The 23990-nt window shown below is 37.9% G+C and overlaps 1 protein-coding gene and 1 long non-coding RNA gene across 3 annotated transcripts; one reads left to right on the forward strand and one right to left on the reverse strand.

Annotated features, from left to right (window-relative positions):
* Positions 1–1691: 1691 nt before the first annotated feature.
* LOC130557667 (uncharacterized) lies at positions 1692–4609 on the reverse strand. Its single transcript, XR_008963336.1, has 3 exons — positions 4576–4609; positions 4170–4203; positions 1692–2637 (listed from the first exon to the last, which is right to left on the reverse strand). It is a non-coding gene; the product is annotated as an uncharacterized LOC130557667 (long non-coding RNA).
* Positions 4610–7178: 2569 nt separating this feature from the next.
* LOC130557456 (E3 ubiquitin-protein ligase TRIM39-like) lies at positions 7179–21921 on the forward strand. Of its 2 annotated transcripts, none has more exons than XM_057339209.1 (7): positions 7179–7258; positions 17455–18032; positions 18297–18392; positions 18491–18724; positions 19722–19863; positions 20158–20184; positions 20275–21921. In XM_057339209.1, exons 2-7 carry the CDS (start codon positions 17478–17480, stop codon positions 20829–20831), a joined length of 1611 nt encoding a protein of 536 aa, XP_057195192.1. In that variant the 5' UTR covers positions 7179–7258; positions 17455–17477; the 3' UTR covers positions 20832–21921. The 2 variants fall into 2 exon arrangements, with proteins under 2 accessions (XP_057195192.1, XP_057195185.1); XM_057339202.1 differs by having other exon boundaries at positions 7237–7498.
* The last annotated feature ends 2069 nt before the right edge of the window (positions 21922–23990 follow it).

Consider the following 23990-nt stretch of genomic DNA (forward strand, 5'->3'; position numbering starts at 1 on the left):
AACATTGGATAAGTGATAAAATTACATGACACTATATACATTTCTCATGTTTGTAGAATCATCAGATTCACCAACATGATGTAAACTCACTGTACCTTACATGGGCTTTATAATGATATAGTCTTACTGTACATTTTTCACTTGCTAGCTTTCATTTAAAGTTATCTGTTTATTTTTCTTGACAAATCACTACATTTAAATATTGTCCTTATTCTGGTCTTTTGTCATGTTATTCAATTGTTTATTTATTAAATAATGAATAAATAGTAAATTATTGAATCATTTTGTATAACGAAACATACACGATGGACACAAATCACCTATGTGCAATCAGTAAAACTGATTATTAAATTATTAGAATTATTGACAACAAAATCCAACAGATCCTGTCATGTGTCCAAACACAGCCAGAGTGTGTAATGATGTGTGTTCAGGTGTGTTTGACTCATTTGCACACAGACACACACATGCTAATGACGTCCACCGAAGCATGAGAAACATATTGTTGTGGACCAATTGGTTTTGCCAGAAGTCCTGGAAATCGTGTTCAGATACATGGCATGATCAGTTCTATCCCCAATACCAACAGATGAAACAACAAAATCTGACTTCGTCGGCTAGAAATGGCTTCGATGAGCACACTAGTCCAACACACATTCAATTTAATACAAAAAAAGAAATGTAGTTCTGCCACAGCCATGCCAGTTCCTGACCTGAATCCTGTAGAAAATCAGTGGGGTGAACTGAAGAGGAGCGTCATTAGTTATTTAAAAGATCTGAAGAGACCTCCTGTCACATCCCTGCCTGTGCTCACTGCCTGGACTCCATTTCCCATAATCCTCTGCACCCGTCAGCCGTGTCACCGCACCTGTTTACGTTGCTGACAAAAACGGCAATTAAAGTGTCAAATCTGACCTTAATAAACTAATCAGTTGTGCTTACAGGGTTTCATAAAGGTTAGCTAGGTAAGATCCTATTATTTTGAGCGAGATTCATATAGTCATGCTAATACCAAGCAAACACACAATGTAGCCAACAGAACATTTAAGCACGTTATAGCGAGATCATGGGTTGATGTTTCTTCGTTGTGTGGTGAAGTTGTCACAACATGTATGTTGTATCACTGTACAGAAGTGCAAGCCTTTTAAATATTAGCCAGACAGCTGGTCTGTAGGAACTTTAGTTGCTTTCTTTGGCCAAGGTTATATGTAACCTTTCCAACGTGGTTGCATAATACGGAAGTCATGCTGGAGGCACTCAGAGACAGTGCAAGCCATACATTTATGTTTAAAAAGTATATGATTTTTTCTTTTTCTTGTAAAATGACCAATCATTTCGCTAGACAACACTATCGACGGGTGTCATGTAGAGCCTTTTGAAGCTGCGATGAAACTGAAATTTGGACCTTAACCAACAGCCCCATATTTAAGTGCATTATATGGATAAGAACCCTGGAAAGCTTTCCTCATAACGCATTGATACCCTTCGGAAGGCATTTATTAACCCCATGGAGACACGTCGAGCAGTTTTTTATCAATAGATGCACTTTTTGGAGCATTGAAATCGCATCCCCCTTTCACTCTCATTATAAAGCTTGTAAGAGCCAGGATAAATGATATTATTAACTCTTGACTATATTCATTTGAAAGAAGTCATATACACCTGTCTTGAGGGTGAGTAAAACATGGGGTAATTCGATTTTTCCACTGAGCTATCTCTTTAAAACAGTGACAGGACAGCTCTTGAAAGAGAGCCAAAAAACGCTCTTATTGTTCCGCCTTAAGGTTTGACAACAAATCGTCAAAAATGCAATAACGAAAACACATTTCAATGCATCACAAAAAAATCTTAACATAAACAACAAACATACACAATATATCAGGCAACAGCTACAACAACTGTTTATTAACCAAAGCAGAACCCATTTGTCTTCTCCAGATCATCTGTATGAAATGTTTCAATATTATTAATTTATTTGACGAAGAAAAAAATCGGACCCATAAGAAAGGAATCGGATCCTTTCGAAAATGTCGATTCCACTTAACGATTCCGGACCGCACGGTCACATCATTTTCACGTCGTCTGTCAAGACCTGAGTCACCTGACCTGACATAGCCATCTGCGAGGACCTTCCGCTCGAATACTAAAAGTCAGTTCACACATATTAGTGTTCACCTTACTAGGAAAATATTAGGAAACACATACGTATCCGATTTTGAAGTAAGCTAAACCAACAAAATAAGTCAATTCAATTTTCTTCATTTCAAATGTATTTCTATAGCACGATTTAAATATTTCACAGCTTTACAAATAAATATTCATATCATAAGTATATAAATATAATAAGTGACAGAAGTATAAAACAGGAAATTAATAGCCATAATAAATAGAAAACTTTTCTATATGGTAAATACAAAAAAACCCCCAAAGAGAGTCAAAACATTAATTTGTGGTCACATGTAATAACTGTACAAAATATTTGTTACAGGCATATATATTTATGACATATTACAGAGCATATATCATCCATTAATGTCTTTTAAAACAATCACTTTTAGAAGCCTCCAAATGCAGTACGTGTTGAGAAACTTGACTGTCTCTCTCCGACAGGTGATTGGGTTTGTCACAATCACAGTTCTGTAAGAAAGAAAAACGATATTACAATCCTACTAACATTACAAATATGAACAAGTATACATGCCATTTAAAGAATCAGAAGCATCTTCTTTTTTGTACAAGTAACACAGAAAAAAGGGTCTTATATTGAAATATTCTGTATAAAGTTATAAGAGAAAACAATATATAGTATGATAAACCATACGATCCTCCCCAGTCTAGGGTTGGAGAGGAGTATCATTTAAAGGGGAAAAAAATTAAAGTTGATAAGAATGAAAGCAAACGATGAGAAGCCACCTCAAACCTCTGCCCCAGAAATGTCTCACCACACACACACGTTCATAGAACAAATAAAATGTGTTTTATTTGTTATCAAAGGAAGCATTAGCTCAGGAGAGGGGTGAAGCCAAAATAACAAACAAAAGAGAAACTAACTATTTTAAGGGGGGGGGTTATTTCACCTAATCAGGGTGAAAATAAAGAAAATAAACAACATAAGTCTTCCCTCAACTCCCTTTCTGACCAAACACATCAGATTAACAATGAAAGCAAAATGGGTGGCACCCTCTCCCTACAACTTCCAAGAAAATGAAAGTAAAATAAAATAGAGTACAGTTACCTTGTATTCACCACCAGAGTTAATGGGGGTAAGATTGTTGGAGTTCCAAACTGGAACTGAACCACACCAGGTTCAACACGATTAACTTAACAGCATAAGTCCCAACATAAACAAGTACCACTCAAACCACTATTGAGAAGCAACTAAATTCTGATGCAGAGTGAGGCAACAACCTCCCAGCAAATGTCTCTGACTTCTTTTATAGCAGGGCTTAGTCCTATGCTTACTTACTAAATTATCCATTTGCACAAGTGTACATACAATCTGTTTATTCTACTATATACTACCCTGTACAATGTCTCTTATATGTTATTATCCCCCATTTTCTGTAAAATAGTCTTTATTTTATATATGCACAATTTAGAATCTTTTAGACTGTAAATCGTATTATATTGTATTGTCATTGTGTTAAATGTCTGTACTAGAAGCTTCCAACACCAAAGAAAATTCCTTGTGTGTGCAAGCACACTTGGCAATAAAGCTCTTCTGATTCTGATTCTGATTCTGATTCTGATGCTGCATGCAGTGTTAACAAGCCCCAGGTGACACCAATCTGGGCTGCAGAGACAAAAGAGAGGGGGACAAACACAACAATAGCACATGGTAGTTAAAACCAACACGCCCCCACAGGGTAAAAATGACCGTTTGAGCTATAATACGTCTCTGGGACGTAACAACAAAATATATAGTTCTTTCATACAAAGAAGAATTCACAAAGCAGTGTTTGTGAGTCTTTCAACATTTTATAGGCATTACATTTCAGAATAAACAAAAGTTTGTTCTGATCTTAGAATCTGATTGGCCGAGCTGCATTTCTAAAGAGCTGATATACACACTAGGAGTGTTAAATGCACCTTTAATCCATTTTATGACACGAATTGTTTTGGTTCTGGTAGATTTTATGTGTTATGCCAGTCTGCAACACGATACTTACTATGTATACTTCCACTTGTTTCAGAACCCAACTTCTGCAAATGAAAGTGAAAATTAGTCTACATAATCCAGAGTATGGAGTAATACTAAAAGCTATTTATAAATCAAAGATTTACAACACAGACCAAATTTACCTTACCAACGCAAATCACTAGTTGTGGAATTCATGTTTTAATCTCCATATTAGTCTATATTATACCCATAACAACATTAACTGATCTACAAATAATCAAAACAATTAGCAGTTGCTAGTTTGCTAATCTCAGTTCAACGCAGTGGAGAAATTTTATTACAGTCCTATCATGCAATGTTAACGTGGAACTCACTTAACATGACTGTTATGTCGTTGAACAATGAAAATTAAGCCCCTCAGCGATAAAAAATATAATAGAAAAGCACCAACATACCTCACCGTGCTTCTTTACTTTCATTCACTCCGTCAGTATTCAGATGGACTCCACCTACAGGTAGAACCGCGTAACTGCGCACGAGCAGTACCAATACACACATGTAATATGCACTTGTAAGCACAGACAAATGAATATGTTGTGTTTAATAACGTTCTATAATTCAGAGTTGTCATTGCTTAGTTAAACTCAAAATAAATACAATTTTTAAGCAAGCATTTTAGCACACATTTGTATTTATTTTATTCCAACCGAAATCGGACTTGTTACTGCGTAAACTAAAAGATCAGAATCAGAATCAGAAGAGCTTTATTGCCAAGTGTGCTTGCACACACAAGGAATTTTCTTTGGTGTTGGAAGCTTCTAGTACAGACATTCAACACAATGACAATACAATATAATACGATTTACAGTCTAAAAGATTCTAAATTGTGCATATATAAAATAAAGACTATTTTACAGAAAATGGGGGATAATAACATATAAGAGACATTGTACAGGGTAGTATATAGTAGAATAAACATATTAACAGATTGTATGTACACTTGTGCAAATGGATAATTTAGTAAGTAGAGGTAGTGTTATATACATGTATACATAAGATGTAGATATAATAAGGCACTATAGTGCACACTATAGGAGTAGTGGAAGTGGAATATTGCTCTTAAGGAGCAGTTATCTGTTTAGGAGGGAGATTGCCTGGGGGAAGAAGCTGCTTCTGTGTCTGGAAGTCCTGGTGTTTGGTGCTCTAAAGCGCCGGCCAGAGGGCAGCAGATCAAAGAGTTTGTGTGCTGGGTGTGTGGAGTCAATGATGATTTTTCTTGCCCTGTTTTTCACTCTGGAATCGTACAGGTCCTGAAGTGTGGGCAGAGGAGCACCAATAATTTTCTCAGCACTACGAACTGTCCGTTGTAGTCTTCGTAGGTCTGATTTGGTGGCCGAGCCATACCAAACAGTAATTGAAGTGCACAGAACAGATTCGATGACCACTGAGTAGAACTGGGTCAGTAGCTCCTGTGGTAGGTTGAACTTCCTCAATTGACGGAGGAAGTATAACCTCTGCTGGGCCTTCTTTACAATGGAGTCTATGTGGGAATCCCACTTCAGGTCCTGAGAGATGGTGGAGCCCAGGAACCTGAATGACTCCACAGTATCCACAGTGCTGTCCAGGATGGTGAGGGGAGGAAGTGATGGAGGGTTCCTTCTGAAATCCACTATCATCTCCACTGTCTTGAATGCATTCAGCTCTAGGTTGTTTTGACTACACCAGGCAGCCAGCTGAGCAACCTCCTTTCTGTAGGCAGATTCATCACCATCTTGAATAAGGCCAATGACTGTGGTGTCATCTGCAAACTTCAGGAGTTTGACAGAAGGGTCTGTAGAGGTGCATTCGTTTGTGTAGAGTGAATATAGCTCTACACATATAAAATATATATAAAAGATGTAAGTTATAAGACTATAAGAAAATATGAAGATTCTGAAGTATGTAAAACTCTGAAGAAAATAAACTTTACTTGCTGTGGCAAAACTTTCCACTTGGTTGCTTAAGTGTTTTTAGGTGGTTGCTATGGTGTTGCTAAGGCATTTTGGGTCATTGCAAAGGTGTTGTAAGGTGGTTTCTAGGGTGCTCTAAATAATTGCTGGGGCATGGCTCGATAGCTTCACCGCCGTCATATGCACGATCGCTTATAAAAGTCATAGCACACCACTCCTCAATAAGCCGCAACATCATTTATGGGTCTATTTAATATAGCTACTCAAACAAAATAATAGACACAAGTTTATACTTAAACTTTTCACTCAGTAAAATTAAGTGTACTTAAGAGTAAATTTGAGTATATTTCTGAGAAGTACATAAAGTATATTTCTAAGAAGTAGACTGAAAGTATACTTTCCTATTTTAAGTTTAAAAGAAGTATACATATAGCACACTTGAATAAACTTATTTTTGATAAGGGAAGCTACTGTATTCATTTGTAAAACAAGTAGAAAATATGTTGAATTTCATTTCAAGTTAGATCGAAATTATGTGTTGTTTAAAAAAGAGACGACATACCATAACTGTAAATAGCATACATTATAAATAGGTTTTAAATTGTTCATCTAAACATGATAACCAATTACTAAACTTGTGGTTTACCTCACAGTGGACACAAGTGAAGTCTGGCTGCTCTTTTTTTGTGTTATGTAAATGATAGGGGGCAATGTGAACATGAATGTGATGTTGTGATAAGGACTATTTTAAGTTGTCGTAAGTCATGGCGTATTTTTGTTTGACTAACAGACAAAATATAAACATCTTATTTTAAAGATGTGTGACGTTGGGTTATATTGATAATGAGTCTCCTGCTGCAGATGGGTAAAAAGAAAGCATAGCTTTGAAACACATACTAGATGGTTTTTAGGAATGAGAATTTAAGTTTAAATTGAATTTAACTTTGTTCATTGATGTTAAAATGTCTAAAGATAAGCAGGTATTGTTGATCGGTGGATACACACAAACAAACCCTAAGCAAATGTTTGGAAATATGCAAACCACTGTGGATATCAGCCAATGGCTGTTGTGCTAGGAAATGAAAGTTAACAGAGGGATGGTCACTGCCGGGAAATGAAACATAAATTAGTCATAAAAGAGAGACAAATACTGCATACACTGCAGAGAAGAATTCACTTCTTTGAAAAGGTCTGATTTTATGTGTGACTTTTACACACAGAGATATGTAAAAGAATCTCCATCAGGTCTCCATTCCCTGGACTGCTGTGTCAAATCGTAAAACTTAATCAATCTCTAAAACTGATGGACTGATTTAAATCTTCAGTGACTTTGTGAATGTATTGTTTTACCAAAAAAATTCTTCCAAATATATCTTTCTCGGTGTTCATCAGAACAAAGATATTTAAACAGATTTGGAACAACTCGCGGGTGAGTAAATGAAGACAGAATTTTCATTTCTGGTTGATGTAATCCTTCAAGTCATTATTCAAGATAATATTATTATGATTATTTAATAAATTATTATTTCAATATAATAACTCGTTGTTTCAAATTAAGTCGTTATTTCGAGATATTAGTTCGTTATTCCGAGATAATAAGTCATTATGTTGGGATAATATCTCGTTATTTTTAAACAATAAGATGTTATTTCATGATAAACTCGCATTATTTAGAGGTAATAGTGATTTTAGCCACTAGAGGGCAGAATACACCATTTGCATTACTTATACTGTATATTGAATACATTAATGAGAAAACGTCTTCAAGAAGCTTATATATGTTTTATGATTTGCTTTGATTTGTTTTGTCCATATGGTTTTCATTCTCTTTCTGGTCAAAAGGACATTTTGTATGTTGTTATAAACAAGTAAACCACCAACGCTGGTATAAGGTGACCAGACGTGCCATTTTCCGAGGACAGCGCCTACCCAGGTCACATTTGTTTATCATTTACATCATACGTATATGTGTGTCATATTTCAGGTTTTATGCGATCAACAGATGCGACCTCTGGAGGATGCAGACTCTCCTAATTTTGCCAAGTGAGAGATGTCCTTGGGTTAACATCATATTGACCCTATAGGCCAACATTTCATTCAACCAATCAGATTTGAGGGATAAGTTTACATTTAATTTGAAGATTAAGCTCACAACTAGGGTTAGGGGCTTGTACACGATTGTTATTCACATATTTCACTCTGATATTAGGGATAATTTAGGGTTTGTGGTGGGTATAGGCTTTTTCTGCAAAAATGTTGTTCCAGGGTCAACAAAGTCTGCTCACTTGGCAGAATAGTTTGAGGGAGGACACAGTCGAAAATGGCACGTCTGGTCACCTTAGTCTAGAAGCACTTCCTTTTTCAGTTTTTTTAACACTGCACAAACATTTGAACAAAATACAACCAACAGAACATTTATAACCGGATCAATATAAACAGGAAAAAATTAAGAGACCATTCCAAAGTTTCATTTCATATAATTTCTAGATAGTGGCCATTCCACTCCAAGGTTTGTTCTATTTCTACAAAATTAAACCTCATGAATGTCATAAAGTCAACCAACAGCAATGTGAAAGACTGACAGAATGACAAGACACATGCAAACTGGGATAAAACAATCTGTTATTTTGACCTGTATCTCCAGTTTTCATTTTCTGCAAATAAATGCAAATAGAAACAATATTATTTTATTTAAAAGATGGTAGAAATATTGATAGTAGTCCACAGAATGAAACAAAAATTACAATTTTACCTAAACACATAATAGTCAATTTTAAAATCAGAAAAATGGAAATGGTCTCTTAATGTTTTTGGACGGCGGAATTTTATATATAATATATATGTAAGATAAAAGATTTAATTCAAAGAAATAATGAAATTGCTTTTGGACCAGTGTTTGCATCTTGAGAAGTGGTCTATACGCGAAAAGATAAGAGTTCATTTATTGCAGGAGAGAGAGAGCGAGAGTGACTGACACAGTAAAATCGCCAATGTAAAAAATGTCAAATTACTTTGAGAGTGTGGATTATATATACACTGTGAGTGTTAATTTGACCTTTTTTAACAATGTGGATTATATATACACTGTGAGTGTTAATTTGACTTTTTTTAACAATGTGGATTATATATACACTGTGAGTGTTAATTTGACCTTTTTTAACACTGGCGATTTTACTGTGCAGCACAACACGCTTGTATTCCTCTCTGATTTATGCAATAATCCTGTACCATGCATTGTGTAGGTGTGGTTTCTATTTCATTTTAAGGTTATGACAATGAGGATCCACCCAGTGCAAATGGTTGAAGTCAGGATATGATCGTATTCCACTTTACCTTGCACAATATAAGCAACATGTTGAGTATAGACTACTTTGCTCAATAGTAAAAAAACAATTTTCATTATTCTTTTATATTAAACATACAATTAAACCTTCAAGATGGTCGTATGACATTTTGATTAGTTATAAATGTTCTGTTTGTTGTATTTTATTAACAATGTCGTGTAGTGTTAAAAAACTGTAACAGGAAGTTCTTCTAGACCAGCATTGGATCAGCGTTGTTTATGTTTTGTGACATAGTCTAATGTAGTTTTATGATAAACAAATATGATTTTATGATTAAATGAATCTTCATTTAAGCTTGCCTTAAATCAAAGTCAAAATAACTCATTAAGCAATAGGTTTCTTTTTTTTTCATCGCATGCTGTTCAGAGCCACTGTACAAATAAATCAATACATATTTTTTAATGCTAAGATAATGTTTAAATACAAAAAACCTGGCAAATTATTATTTGTCACAAACATTTGCCCATATTTAATTTTAGTGCTAATGCTTTTCATAATGTGCATTGTTGCTGAGGAGCTTTAGAGAAAGCACAAAACACATAGGAAACAGGAGACAAGTAACAAAACACATAGGACACAAAAATATTGTAAAATAAAAGAAAACCAAAATAAATAAAAATAGGAAATTACAAATACACAAAAATGCAATAATAAAGTATAGATATTCATTTGATATTTAACATTATGAACAGCTGTGTCAATAGGATTGTAAAGCTGCTGTATTCATAGTGGTATTAAGAAAGTTTGTGTCTTGAAATATGTTATCAATCTCCCAGTGAGCAAACCAAAGTTGACAGCAGCAAGAAATTACTCTGATGGTGTATACATGGAGGAAAAAAATCTCAAGGGAAAGCAGGCTCAACGTGAAGCACCAGTTCTTCTCTGGCACATAATGAACTGATAAAGAGATTGCATCATGTTATTAGGACAGAATCTTAAGCTGTGTTTACATTTGTCATTAACATGCAACCTGTCCCAGACAGCAAATATTTCCGGCCCACACCTTACTCCCCATACCACCTCATCTGGCCCACATACCGCGTGGAATGACGGCACTTGGGTGGGCCGCTCCTGTTTGCCAGGTTTGAGCCACAAGCAAGCCAAAGCAATGCCGCATGTCAGCCAAAAACAAAACAAATAAAGCAGAACTGACCCAAATATAAACAACAGTTCATTTCAATTCTGGCCCAGATTTATCCTAAAACCAACACCTTTCTGTGCTCCTGTTTGACAGAATTTGTATTGAGTTTCATTATTATTATAGTGATGATTGAGTCATTAGTGATGAACATCTGCTGTTAACAAACACAATCACTGCAGAAAATATCAACAAAAACTACAAAAAATAATTTACTCAGAGAAACACAACAACTACAACCAAACACAACCCAGCTAACAAAAGTTTGTTATAAGAACGTTCCTTAGAGGCTTTTCACGTTTTAAAATATTCAAAATGTCAGTTTTTTATGTTTTAAGAATGTTCCCAGCTGAAAAAAGTCACCATCATGGTGATCAGTGTTTCCTTGAGTTGTGCTCTTGACCCTTGACATTTACTCTTTAGATTTGTTGTAACTATGTGCTTTTAAAGTACATTTGTTATGGTAATGCAAATGATAATCTAATCAAAAGTTGTTGGTTGGTGGTCATTGAGAGTACTATCATGTTTAAATTTGAGTAAATTGCTGTTTTGCTGATCCTGAAAGAACGTTATTTCATCTGGGAGTTTGATGCATTTTACTGTCTAGAAAGATTTGTGAAAACTGAAACAAATAATTATTTAAACCGAAAAACGAATTTAGACACACAGACATCAAGAATCAGTGTATGAATCTCAACAATGGTGACAATCAGGAAACGAAAACTTCATGTTGCAATGCATGCTGGGTAACATCATAGCACAAAACTCATTCATAATTCCCAGAATGCATTGCAGTTGATCCGTTTATCTAAATTAGTTGGTTGATTCTCACCATTGCTGAGATTCATAAAGTGATTCTTGATGTCTGTGTGATTCTAAAATGTGTTCTGTAAAACAAACATACATTTTTCACAAATCTTTCTAGACATCAAAATACAATTAAACTCTCTGATCTTTTAGTGTTCTTTCAGGACCAACAGCATAGCACTCAATCCAAACGCAAGCACTGAATCAAATTACAACATCACAGTGGTGTCAATGGTTCCATACCAACACTGTTAGGCTAGGTTTGCACTGCCATAACAAGTGCACTTTAAAAGCTCACAATTTCAGCAAGTCAAACAAAGTAATGGTCAAGGGTCAAGATCCCAACTCAAGGAAACACTGATCACCACGATGGTAATATTCTTAAAACGTTAAAAGATGTTTTCAAAACGTATTCAAACATATGAAAAACCTCTAAGGAACGTTCTTATAACAAACTTTTGTTAGCTGGGTTGTATTCAGGTTGTAGTTGTTGTGTTTCTCTAGGTAAATTTAATTTAATTTAAGTTTTTGTTGATCTTTTCTGCAGTGATTGTGTTTGTTAACAGCAGATGTTCATCACTAATGACTCAATCATCACTGTAATAATAATGAAACTCAATACAAATTCTGTCAAACAGGAGCACAGAAAGGTGTTGGTTTTAGGATAAATCTGGGCCAGAATTGAAATGAACTGTTGTTTAAATTTGGGTCAGTTCTGCTTTATTTGTTTTGTTTTTGGCTGACATGCGGCATTGCTTTGGCTTGCTTGTGGCCCAAACCTGGCAAACAGGAGCGGTCCACCCAAGTGCCGTCATTCCACGCGGTATGTGGGCCAGATGAGGGGTTATGGGGAGTAAGGTGTGGACCGGATTTGGGCCGCAACGATTTGCTGGTTTGGTTGCTATCTGGGGTATCTGGACGTTGTCCCTAAACACATTGAAAAGACAAGTGTAAATGCGCTTCTGATCGGAATGTTATCGGATCTCAGTGTAATGTAAACCCAATCCAGCCAGTTCATCTACATTTACCGGTACAACTTCACAGAAAACCCCGCCCGCTATCATTATAATCTCGTTTGTTCTGCTGAGCAGATGACAAATACAGCAGAAAGTTTACTCTTGCTCGCGAATGTTGCATTTTCCCACGAAATGATCGTGGATACTTTTTTACAGTGTATCATTATTTGCAACCTACAGAGGATGTATGTCAAATCACACGAGATGTTTTACTTGACCACTTCAGCTGTATCATCACATAGACTATTTGTGACTTCCACGGACAGGTTTGACTTGCACATACAGCGGTAGGGATGTGGCGGTGATGAAACTTTCCCACCGGTTAATAGACGTGTAAAATATACCAGTAGGCCTAATATCGGTGACACCAGGGGTGGGGGGGTATGCTGTGGGGTAGTCGAAGATGCAGCCGTGCGCATGATTACTAGGACTAGGTGTTATAATCCCACTATTTCAGCACAGTTTAATTGCCCAATAGGACATTTCCCACACCTTATGCTTGACAGGGGGAGCAGTCAAGAATATGAATAGAGGAAAGGAGGTCCGAGATTTCACTGGGTTCATCGGGTAGGCCTCCTCTGTGTTTGGGGGATATATGATTATAGAAATACTTAGCATATTTATACTTACCTTTTCTTGCTATTATCAGAGAGACATCTCATGAGTTGTGTGTCCGATCCCATTTTCATCACATCCATTATCCTGGGTGAAAGATGCCTTTTGGTGAGGTGCTGCTAATAATGCCCTTTGTATGGTCCCCAATAAACCGACACATCTTCAGTTGTGCACCTCAGCCTCATTGGGTGTTTTGGCCCATTATCAAAAGACACCCTCAGCCAAGGGAGGCCCACCGTAGGTTGATCAGACCTGGGTGTGTGTCGCATTGTTACATGGTCATTTGGCAGCCCATGCTGTGCCCATCCACCTCAACCATAGCCAGTGGCTTCTTCTTTCTGCACCACCGACCAGTTCTTGATTATCCTCCACTGGGCCTGTCCTCTGAATCCCACTTCCTGTGTCAATTAGCTCATCCAGATTAGTGGCTGCAGCATCAACAACACTTGCTTTGCTGGTAGCTCGGTGACATCACACCTCAAAGCAATCATACGCACCAACCTGTTGGCTAAGGCTGTTCTAGCCCCACTGGCAGCGTTAATGCATTCTCAGTGCCCCAGGTTTCGTATGCCATAACATTACAAAACATTACCAAATCAACGCAACCATAGGCGCCAACCCTTTGGCTAAGGCTGTTCTAGCCCCACTGGCACCGTTAATGCATGATCAATACCCCCTGGTCCCGTATGGCATAACATTACAACACATTACCAAAACCTCAACGCAACCATACATGCCAACCTGTTGGCTAAGGCTGTTCTTGCCCCACTGGCAGCGTTAATGTATGCTCAGGGCCCCAGATTTTGTATGGCATAACATAACTACACATTCCCAAAATCAACGCAACCATACTCACCAACTTGTTGGCTAAGGCTGTTCTAACCACACTGGCAGCGTTAATGCATGCTCAGTGCCCCCGGTCCCGTATGACATAACATTACAACACATTACCAAATCAACGCAACCATATGCACCAACCCATTGGCTAAGGCTGTTCTAGCCCCGCTGGCAGCGTTAATGCATGCTCAGTGCCCCAGGTTTTGTGTGGCATAACATTACAACACATTACCAAAACCTCAGCACAACCATACGCGCCACCCCGTTGGCTAAGGCTGTTCTAGCCCCACTGGCACCCTTAATGCATGCTCAGTATCCCAGGTTCCATATGGCGTAACATTACAACATACAACACCATTTTATTACGTGGTCATTTGGCAGCCCATACTGTGTGCTTCTGTTTCAACCATAGCCAGTGGCTGCTTCTCTCAGCAACAGTGGCAAGTTCTTTGACTACTGTCCATTGGGCCTGTCCTCTGATTCCCACATCCTTAAGCAGCCTTGTAGTGGAATTGGAAACAAAGCCCCTGCAGCCCACTTCCACCGGGAACACTGTCGCTGTCCTGCCCCGATCTTCAGCCTCCGCTGCCAAGTTGGCATATTGGAGATTCTTTCTTTCAAATGCTTCATTAATGGCATGGTCTTCCCAAGGTAGAGTCAACTCAACAATGATAACTGTCCTACTGGAGCTGGACCACAGGACCATGTCTGGCCGCAGATTGGTAGCTGCGATTTCCAGAGGGATAGTAAGTTTGTGGTTTGAATCAACTCGCATTTCCCAATCCCTGGCTATACTCAGCAGACCTGAATCTGGGGATAAGGGCTTGGCCCGCTTTTTCTGTCCCTCCCGAATAAAGGTTTGCCTTTTTAGCGAGTTAGCCTGGGCGTTTTGGGGGATGGCATTTTCTGCCACTCTCTTGGTCTCTACTGCTGCAGCCAAGCACTTTAGTACTTGATTGTGGCGCCATGTGTATCTCCCCTGTGTCAAGCTCTTCTTACAACCCACAAAAATATGTTTAAAGTTTGCTGTAGCTGCACATAGGTGGCAGGCTGGATCCTGTCCACACCAAACATGCAGATTTGTTGTCGAGGGTAGCACATCATAATGTAGCTCTTATGATTAAAACCTCATCCAGCAGCCTTGCTGGGCTTGAGAGACTACTCTGGCGCATCTACTTGCTTCCTCTTTATGCCGAACCTCCTCCACCACCAGGTGATGCTGTTTCTGCGGTGTAGCTTTTCGCCATGTGGGTGTGGTTGATCCAAAACCAAGTCCCCCTCTGCCACATTGAACTTGTCCCACGATGTCCCTATGTCTGAGGGCTGCCTTCGCTTCTGCTACCGCTGTTGCTGGGTTCCATTTCCTCCCCGTCTCTACTGTTGGAGCATCATCTCTAGCCTTGTTTTGGTGCATTTATATTCCTCCACAAGGCTTGAAATGGGAAGAGAGAGGATTCCATTCCCGTACAGCCCTTTTTGCTACGGCATCTTGGTAGCCCAAGCCATTTCCTCATTTGTGTACTCACCAATCTCTTCAGGTTCTTGGCGTGAGACTGTGTGAGCTCATACATTGAAATTGGCCACATCAGGCGTGGCAGCAAGCCAAATTGGAAGCATCAGAGTTTCAGCTTCCCAGGAAGAGCTGTATTATTGATTTTCTTGAGTCCACTGACTGTCTCTTGCCTGAGTTGTTACACCTTTCTGTGTCTTTAAGCTTTGCTTTGTCCAAGGCTTTTGATGGGCTTTTCCGTGACCGTTGGTATGGGCTCGCCCTTTATACAGAACCTGCAGTTGGTAAGCCGGCCCTTGACAATAGAAATGCTGCGGGATTTGCTGGGTTTGACCTCCATTTGTGCCCAACTAATGTTCTCCTGGAGCTTATCCAGCAGCCACTTTGTACATGCTTTGAAGTGACCTATTAGTCAGATATGGTGAACCATACCCGAAATGTGACCTCTGCATTTAACCCATCCAGAGAGTAGTGAACACACGCACAGCAAGTGGTGAACACACGTACACCCGGAGCAGTGGGCAGCTATCACTGCAGCGCCCGGGGAGCTGCAGGTGCCTCAGTCGTTAACCGCCGGCCCTGGGAATCGAACCGGCAACCTTCTGGTCACGAGTCCAACTCTCTAACCATTAGGTCACGACTGCCCCTTTGGTTGTTGTGATGGTTGTCATGTCAAACGTTCTACTGCAACCACCCAACAACACTGTGAAAGCCAGTGGTGAAATTGCGCAACCTGCCATTATGCCAACCTCCAGCTGTTGCCACCTGGTGGTACTATCCTGTGTGGTAATACTCCTTACAGAAAAGACACACGAAATTCACATGTGCAAAAAACACATGTGATCACATGTTAAATGTGTGTTTTTGGAACATTTTGGTGTGAATTCCATGTGAATTCCCACGTGAAAACCATGGGATAACATGTAAAAACCCATGGGATAACATATGCGACATGTCTCCACATGTGATCACATGTTCTTCACGTCACCACATGTTGCACATGTCATCCCATGGGTTTTTACATGTTATCCCATGGGTTTCACGTGGGAATTCACATGGAATTCACACCAAAATGTTCCAAAAACACATTTCAAATGTGATCACACGTGTTTTTTGCACATGTTAAACACATGTTGTATACATGTGATAACATGTGAAAAACATGTAAAAAACATGTGAAATTCATGTGTTTTTCTGTAAGGGACAGAATTGGAGATCCTGAAAATATGCCTTAATCAGTTTTTTAACCTGCTCTGGAAGGTGGAAGAAGTCAAACGCTGTCAGCAACAGCTCATGTGGCACTGATCCAAAGGCAAGATCTAGAAAAACCACATGCAGGTCTTTCTTGTTCTTTTTTGCCATTTGCAACTGGTGCCAGATGATGTGAGCATGTTCCAAACATCTGGAGAAATCCCCTGTGCCTGACTTCTGCACTGAAGTGTTGATGATGTTGTTACTCTTCAGAAATTCTGGAAGTCTATTGGCCACAACGTTGAAGGAAATCTTATCTTCCACATTCAAGAGGCTAATTTGGCGAAACTGGTCAATAGTTGAGGAGTTTTTCTCCTTGGAGATCAGTATGCCTCCTGCCCTTCTCCAGACCTTTGGTATCACCTGCTTTTTCCATTCCACAGCCATTAATCTCCAAAGGTGCCTCAACACTCCAGGGGCTTTCTTGTAGAGCCTTTTATAGTATACCGTTGGGTCCAGGAGCTGAAGCTGATCTTGCCCGTTTTACTGCACTCTAAACTTCGCTCCATTTAGGGGGCCTTGTGTCCATCAGGTGTTCTGGTCGCTGAATTGGTGGCATGTCCTCAGGAATGGAGATTGGCTCATGTCTCCGATTGTCGGAATACACTTTCCGTAGGTGTTGCTACTGACGAACTTGCAAGGAGCTTTGTAGAAAGCGGTCCTGGTTTGCTCCTTTTTCTTATGTTGCTTTCTCAAGCTTTCTGCTCTTCGCAGCGAGGCCAGGCAACTTTTAATATTTTTAATATTTTAATTTTTGACATTTTGCAGGTTCGGTGATAAATATAAAATGCATTGTTTTAAAACATGTCTCCAGCACGGTTTGTTTATACAAGCCATTATTATTAATATTATTATTCAAATCCTCAGGTGTAAACTCAGACCTAATCACCATGGCTACAGCTATAGATGTCTCTCACCACCTTCAGTGTCCCATCTGTAAGAACCTGTTTGAAGATCCGGTCAGCACAGGCTGTGGACACAGCTTTTGCCAGCGCTGTCTGGACCAGCACATAAGCATGAGTGATCAACAATGCCCTCTGTGTGAGGAGCCAGTGTACACCAAACCCAGCGTAAACGCTGCTCTCGAAACCCTTCTGCGAGAGTTTCTCCAGTTGCAGATGGCCGACCTGAGTCTCTATACGGGTGAGAGAGGTGAGATCCCATGCAACGTCTGTGAGGAAAACCTGACGTCAAGAGCTGTGAAGTCCTGCTTGACCTGTTTGCTCTCGTACTGTGAGCGGCATCTGAAGCGCCATCAGTCTTTGGAGAGGCACAGGGGTCATAAACTGGTGAGTCCGGTGGAGAGACTGGACGAGAAAGCATGTCGTGTCCATGGCAGACCTCTGGAGCTCTACTGCAAACGCAACAAGCACTTAATCTGCACTTTATGTGTGAAGACCGGTGAAGATGTCATTTCTGTGGAGACAGAGAGAGAGAGGAGAGAGGTATAAACCTTTCATAGAAAAGTCAACAGGGGGCTTTTTTAAGCATATGAATGTTGAGTTTATACTGTTTTAATGGAATTATAATTTTATGTATTTGACAAATACCCAGTGAGTAAATTAAAGTAAAATCTATTACCTACTGTATAAAATACAATCAACACAAATGTGGCTCTAAATCTTATACAAGACATCGATTTGGTTACATTCTGATGGGGATTTTTAAACTGTATCAATGTACTCAGACAGTTTGGTATGTTTCTGCAGGCCGAACAGCAAAATACTATTAAAGGATTGGAAAGCATGATAAACCAGAGTGAAAAAAAACTTGAGGATCTTCAAAACATTGTCACAAAATACCAGGTTAATGTATTTCTTTGAAATTTATATATATATTTTAATATTTCCGAGTGTGAATCTATAAGACACAGAATGATCAGTCGCTTCTTCTCTTCTCATAGGCTCAGATAGACAGAGAGCAGAGGGAGATAAAGGAGGTGTTTGCTGAAGTGATGGATGTTGTGAGGAGAGCAGAGGAGGAGCTGCTCACTCCTCTGGAGGATGGAAGAAGATGTCTTGAGAAGGAGATGGCAGAGAAAACCCAGCAGATACAAAAGGAAATCCTTAAGTATAGAGAAATCATCGATCACTTGATCCAAAATAAGAAAGAGGAAGATGACATTATCTTTCTCCAGGTCAGTGACTAATTCTGTATACTGTGCATTTTTAGAAATAGTTCATAATTTACTCAACCTCATCCTAGATGTACGTTGACTGTTTTGTCACGTATATTTTCACTTGACCCTTATGAGACGCCTTTGTCATGCATGAGGTCGTAAGTCATGCCTAAGTTGGAATTTGACTGTCATTAGCTTGCGTACGACCAGAAACAGGCCTGTAAATTTGTTGGATTTGCTTTGGTATAGGCTGCTGGAAGGTGAATGAATGAAATGGAAAGACCCCTGCCGTTTATTTACTTCTTTATTATTTTTAATTCATTACTCATTGACTTGTGCGCCTTACTTCTGCTTTTTTATTTAGCACTTATGAATGCAATTGCAAAATGTATTTGGTTTATATTCATTTTAAAAAAACGAATAAACGAAGAAACTGCTTTATTTATTAAATCATGGTCTGTTTAAATACTCAAGTCTGATTGGCTGGAAATTCTTTGTTGAACAGTACCTGTTTGATAATGAAAGTGTTTTGTTTTCTTTTTGTGTTAGCGAAGGTGCTAGGATAAGTACTTGAATACGTGTTCTGTCAGTTTTTTCTCACTGTTGTTAAATTCCTGCACGACGGCAAAATGGAAGTTCTTCTTCTTCTTCTTGTTTGTTGCAAGACGCATGTTATGATACACTGCTTTGCGAAAAGGCGGAAGTTAAGTGACGTCATTGTGAAAAGGGCCTATTAACTGTAGAAATAACCGTCATTTTACCCGTCTGATCAAAATCTAATCAAAACATCAATAACAGCTTTTTACTTAGCAAATGACCATGGTATAAGCGGGATAATCCACAGCTAGCCTCTGCTTCGTGTCGGGTTGTTCTCCACGTTGTGCTTTAATATCCTTTAATCCACGGCTAGCCGTATATTATCCCATATTAATGCGCTATTTATGTGAGAATTAAAAAATGAATAATATAAACATGTAAACTCTGTAATGTTGTGATGATTTTATCTCTCTTTCAGTCATACCCTTCTGTACCTGCTGAATTCAAACATGATTGGACAGTTTCTATTGACACTGAACTGAAGTTTGGCTCCATGAGAAATATAAACTCATCTGCATTGGCTTCTATTAGGACTCAGCTGGAGAATCTGTGCTCTTTTGGTGAGATATGATGGTTGTGAGTAGTGATGTAATGAGTGGGGTTACTAAGGCAAGCACCACTAATAGTATCATGCCATTTTCAAAGTACCATACAGAAACACATAAAGAAAAATATTGATATACTGATGAGCCAAAACATTATGACTACATGCCTTATGCAGACCATATAATTTTTTTCTGTGGCTGCTCATAATGTTTTGGCTAATCAGTGTATATATTGTAAAATAATATCTGATCATTAATAAAATCACTGTGCCACTGTTAGAATAAAGTCTTTTGACTTTCTGGTTACAGAAATTAGAAGAATTCAGAGGTTTTCAGGTACGTATGAGAAGAACACATTTTTGAACTGCTACATTGGTTTATTAAGCTCTCCAGCCTTCCATGAGTGAGATTTTTCTCTTTAAACAGTGGATGTGATTCTGGATGAAGAAACCGCACATCCAAGTCTGGAAGTGTCTCAGGATGGCAAAACCGTGAGAGACAAAGGAAACGTTCACGACATCCCGGGCGGCCCCGGCCAATTCGATCTGGTGGGTGGAATCCTGGGAAAGCTTCAGATTACATCCGGAAGAGCATTCTGGGTAGTTGAGGTGGGGGAGAAAACAAGTTGGGAACTGGGTGTAGTGAGAGAAAATGCAAATAGGAGAGGAAAAGTCTCCTACAAGCCCAAAGAGGGTTACTGGGCCATCGTGCTCTGCGCTTCAAACCTGTATGGAGCTTTTGAAGATCCTCCTCTTCAGCTTCATCTCTCCACCAAACCCCAGAAGGTGGGAGTGTTTGTCGACTATGAGGATTCTTTCGTCTCCTTCTATAATATGGACAATCTGTCACATATTTACACTTTCACTCAGTGCGACTTTAATGAAACGCTCTGTCCGTATTTTAACCCTCATCCCAACAAAGATGGTAACAATTCTCATCCAATGATCATATGTTCTGTCAACCCAGGTGACATCCTTATTTAGGAGCTGTACTGTGTGCAGTAAGCATTACCACACACACGCACGCGCGCGCGCACAGAAAAAAATAAGAGACCATTTCAGAGATCTTTTTTAAATGTGCTATTTAGAGGTACATGTATGAGTTTAGGTAAAATTATCATTTGTGTTTCATTCTGTGAACTACTAACAATATTTCTCCTAAATTTCAAATATAAATATTCTTTCTTTTTGCACTTATTTGCAGAAAATGAAAACTGGAGAAACAGGTTAAAATAAAAGAAAAATATGCTCTGTATTTTTTCAAGAACAAGTTCATATTCACTTTTAAGTAATACAACAGTAATATTTGTACATGTATTTAGGAAAAGTAGAAAAAAAAGTAATAACCTCGATTTTATGTCGGAGTTTTCATGTGTCTTGTCTTTGTCTTTCAAGACAAGCTCAGTCTTTCACATTTGCTGTTGGATGACTTTGTCACTCCTGAGGTTAGATTTTGTTGAAATACAACAGACACTGGACTGGAATGGCCTCAAGACATCTTTTTAAATGAAAATTTGGAGTGGTCTCTTAATTTTTTTCTATGGCTGTGTATGTGTATGATATATATGGTAATTATTTAGTGAGTGGTGAGTGGGGTATACTATCTTTTTTGTTTAAGCATTTGTTTAGTTTTCTTATTCTAAATCCTTTTTGAAAACAATTAAGAAAAGGACATATTTGTATTTTATCAAATATTTGCACCAAGTGGTTGACTGTATTGAGTGGGTGACAGAATACTATAGGGTTTTTAAATTACTAGAAGCATGTGAAATCTGCAAATCAGGGTTCAGATCATGAAAAACATTTATACTGACGTATTTTATAAATGTACAAAAAAATGTGAACAACTAAAACCACACATTTGAAACCTCATTAACAGCTTTTGTTACTGCATGGTTCTTTTTTACCTGTGCATGCTATGCCCATGTATAAGAGTTACGGGAAAAGTGAGAAGTTTAAGGTATAAATACGATTATTACTGAACGGAACCCTATGTTGGTATTGTTGGTATTTTTAATAAACTATACTGTATATTAGTTCAACAGATTTTAATTTCTACATTGCACTGTCTATTAAGCACCATAGTTTATGCAATTAAAATTGATAATAAATGTAAAGCAAATACTAATCAATGTATATTTAAATTATATATATATGGAGCTCAGCCACCACATGTGAAAAAAAATGTAGAGATGCAGATGTTTAAATATATTTAAAACACCCCTTCATTATTAATTATTGAACATATCTCATGTCTTTGCAATGAGTCAACATGTGTAAGAGACACTTAATATGAATTTCTTTTAAGTGTATTTTCAACAAAGTAACCAAAGTAATTGGAAAGCAGTTTTTTACTCCAAAGTTTTCAAAACCCCAAGTTTAAAACCGCAAGATCCAAACCTTATGTTGTTCCTGTAGCCTACCTTATCCTGTAGATCATGGCCAGGGCCGTAGCTAGAGATTTCTGTGCCCCCTGAAAATATTTTATGTGGGCCCCCACCGCCCTCCACACTGTAAAAAAAATATCGTAAAAAAACGGTCAAATCACTGGCAGCAGCGGCTGCCAAACAAAAACCATAAAATTAAGATGAAACTCCGTAAATCAAATAATGGGGAAAAACATTATATTTACGTAATTTTTCTTTAAATGTTTTACAGGGTAACACAGTTATTTCACAGACTTTTCTTTAATTTTTATGATCAAACACCTTCAATAGTGACTCCACATAAGGTTTTATGGAAAGATATTGTTATTTTATGCTTTTTTCTGAATTATAATGATAAGCCTCCTTAAACTATGTGAATGTACTAATGTTCTGTAGAAAAACAGTTATTTCTTTCCTGAATTCTTTCAGTCAAATACAGTAAATGCACTTAATGTTCTTTAACTTTACAGATATTGTCCATGAATTACTAGTTAGATACTGTCAATAAAATGAAAAACACATGTTTAGGATTGTAGAATAACATTTTATTTAAGTAAAAATATTAATCATGAACACAATCACCATAATTTGTAAAAGTACACTCGGAATACACAAAGATTAAATTCTTTACAGTACAGAATTACAGTATACGCTTTAAACAAATGGTTGAATATAATAAAGTAAATAATAAGTACATCACCATACAATACATTCGTCAAATTCTTATAAAACAAACTTTTAATCCTGGAGAAATACAAAACAGTTTCAAGTTGTGTTGAAAACATTTACACGGGGTCACAAATAGATATTGGAGGAAGTTTTGATATATTTGGATAAACATCAAACTGTCAGAATAAGTAAATCATACCATAAGTAAAAATATACCACAAAAAAGTCAATGAGTCTGTGGCAAATATGCAATGTAGTAACGTTAGATAAAGGACTAAATCTGCCATCATTATACATTATGGCAATGTGAATACAGATACTGTTAGAAAACAAGTTACAAGTTGCAATGCTAGCTTAAGTCTTATAACTTCCATCATTAAATCAGCAAAACAAGTCACCAGTTTAAAGGAATAGACAAATGTTTATTTCACAAATGATGTAAATGTTTATCTGTACTTGCATGTTATTACAGTATTAAGCATACAGTTGTGCTCAAAAGTTTACACACCCCTTGCAGAATCTGGAAAAAGCTGAAACTTTTGGAAAAATAAGAGGATTTTTGAAAATTAAGCTATATTTTTAATTTAGTCCTGCCCTGAGCAAGTTATTTCACTAAAGAAATGTTAACATATAGTTCACACTAAAGAATAATAACAGAATGTCTAAAAATAGCCCAGGGCAAAGGTTTACACGCCCCTGATTCTTAATACTGTATGATGTTACCTATACAATCAATGATAGTTTTTATGTTTAGTCATAGTTGTTTAAGGGTTTCTTGTTTGTCATGAGTCATTAGACTGTCCACTGATCTTCAAAACAATCACCCAGGTCCTCCACAATCTTTGCTTTTTCAGCATGTCTGGATATTTGACTCATGTCCAGCAGTAACTGTATGATGCTGAGATTCCTCTTTTTACATTGAGGACAATCAAGAGACTCATACACAACTATTACAATAGATAGAAACATCCAGTGCTGCCCACAAAGTCAACACCATTCATTTAAAGCCAGGTGGGTGTAAACCTCTGAAAATGGTTTTGGTGTAAAT

This window comes from Triplophysa rosa, linkage group LG1 (genome assembly GCF_024868665.1).
Source record: "Triplophysa rosa linkage group LG1, Trosa_1v2, whole genome shotgun sequence".
In the NCBI taxonomy this organism is placed as follows: domain Eukaryota; kingdom Metazoa; phylum Chordata; class Actinopteri; order Cypriniformes; family Nemacheilidae; genus Triplophysa; species Triplophysa rosa.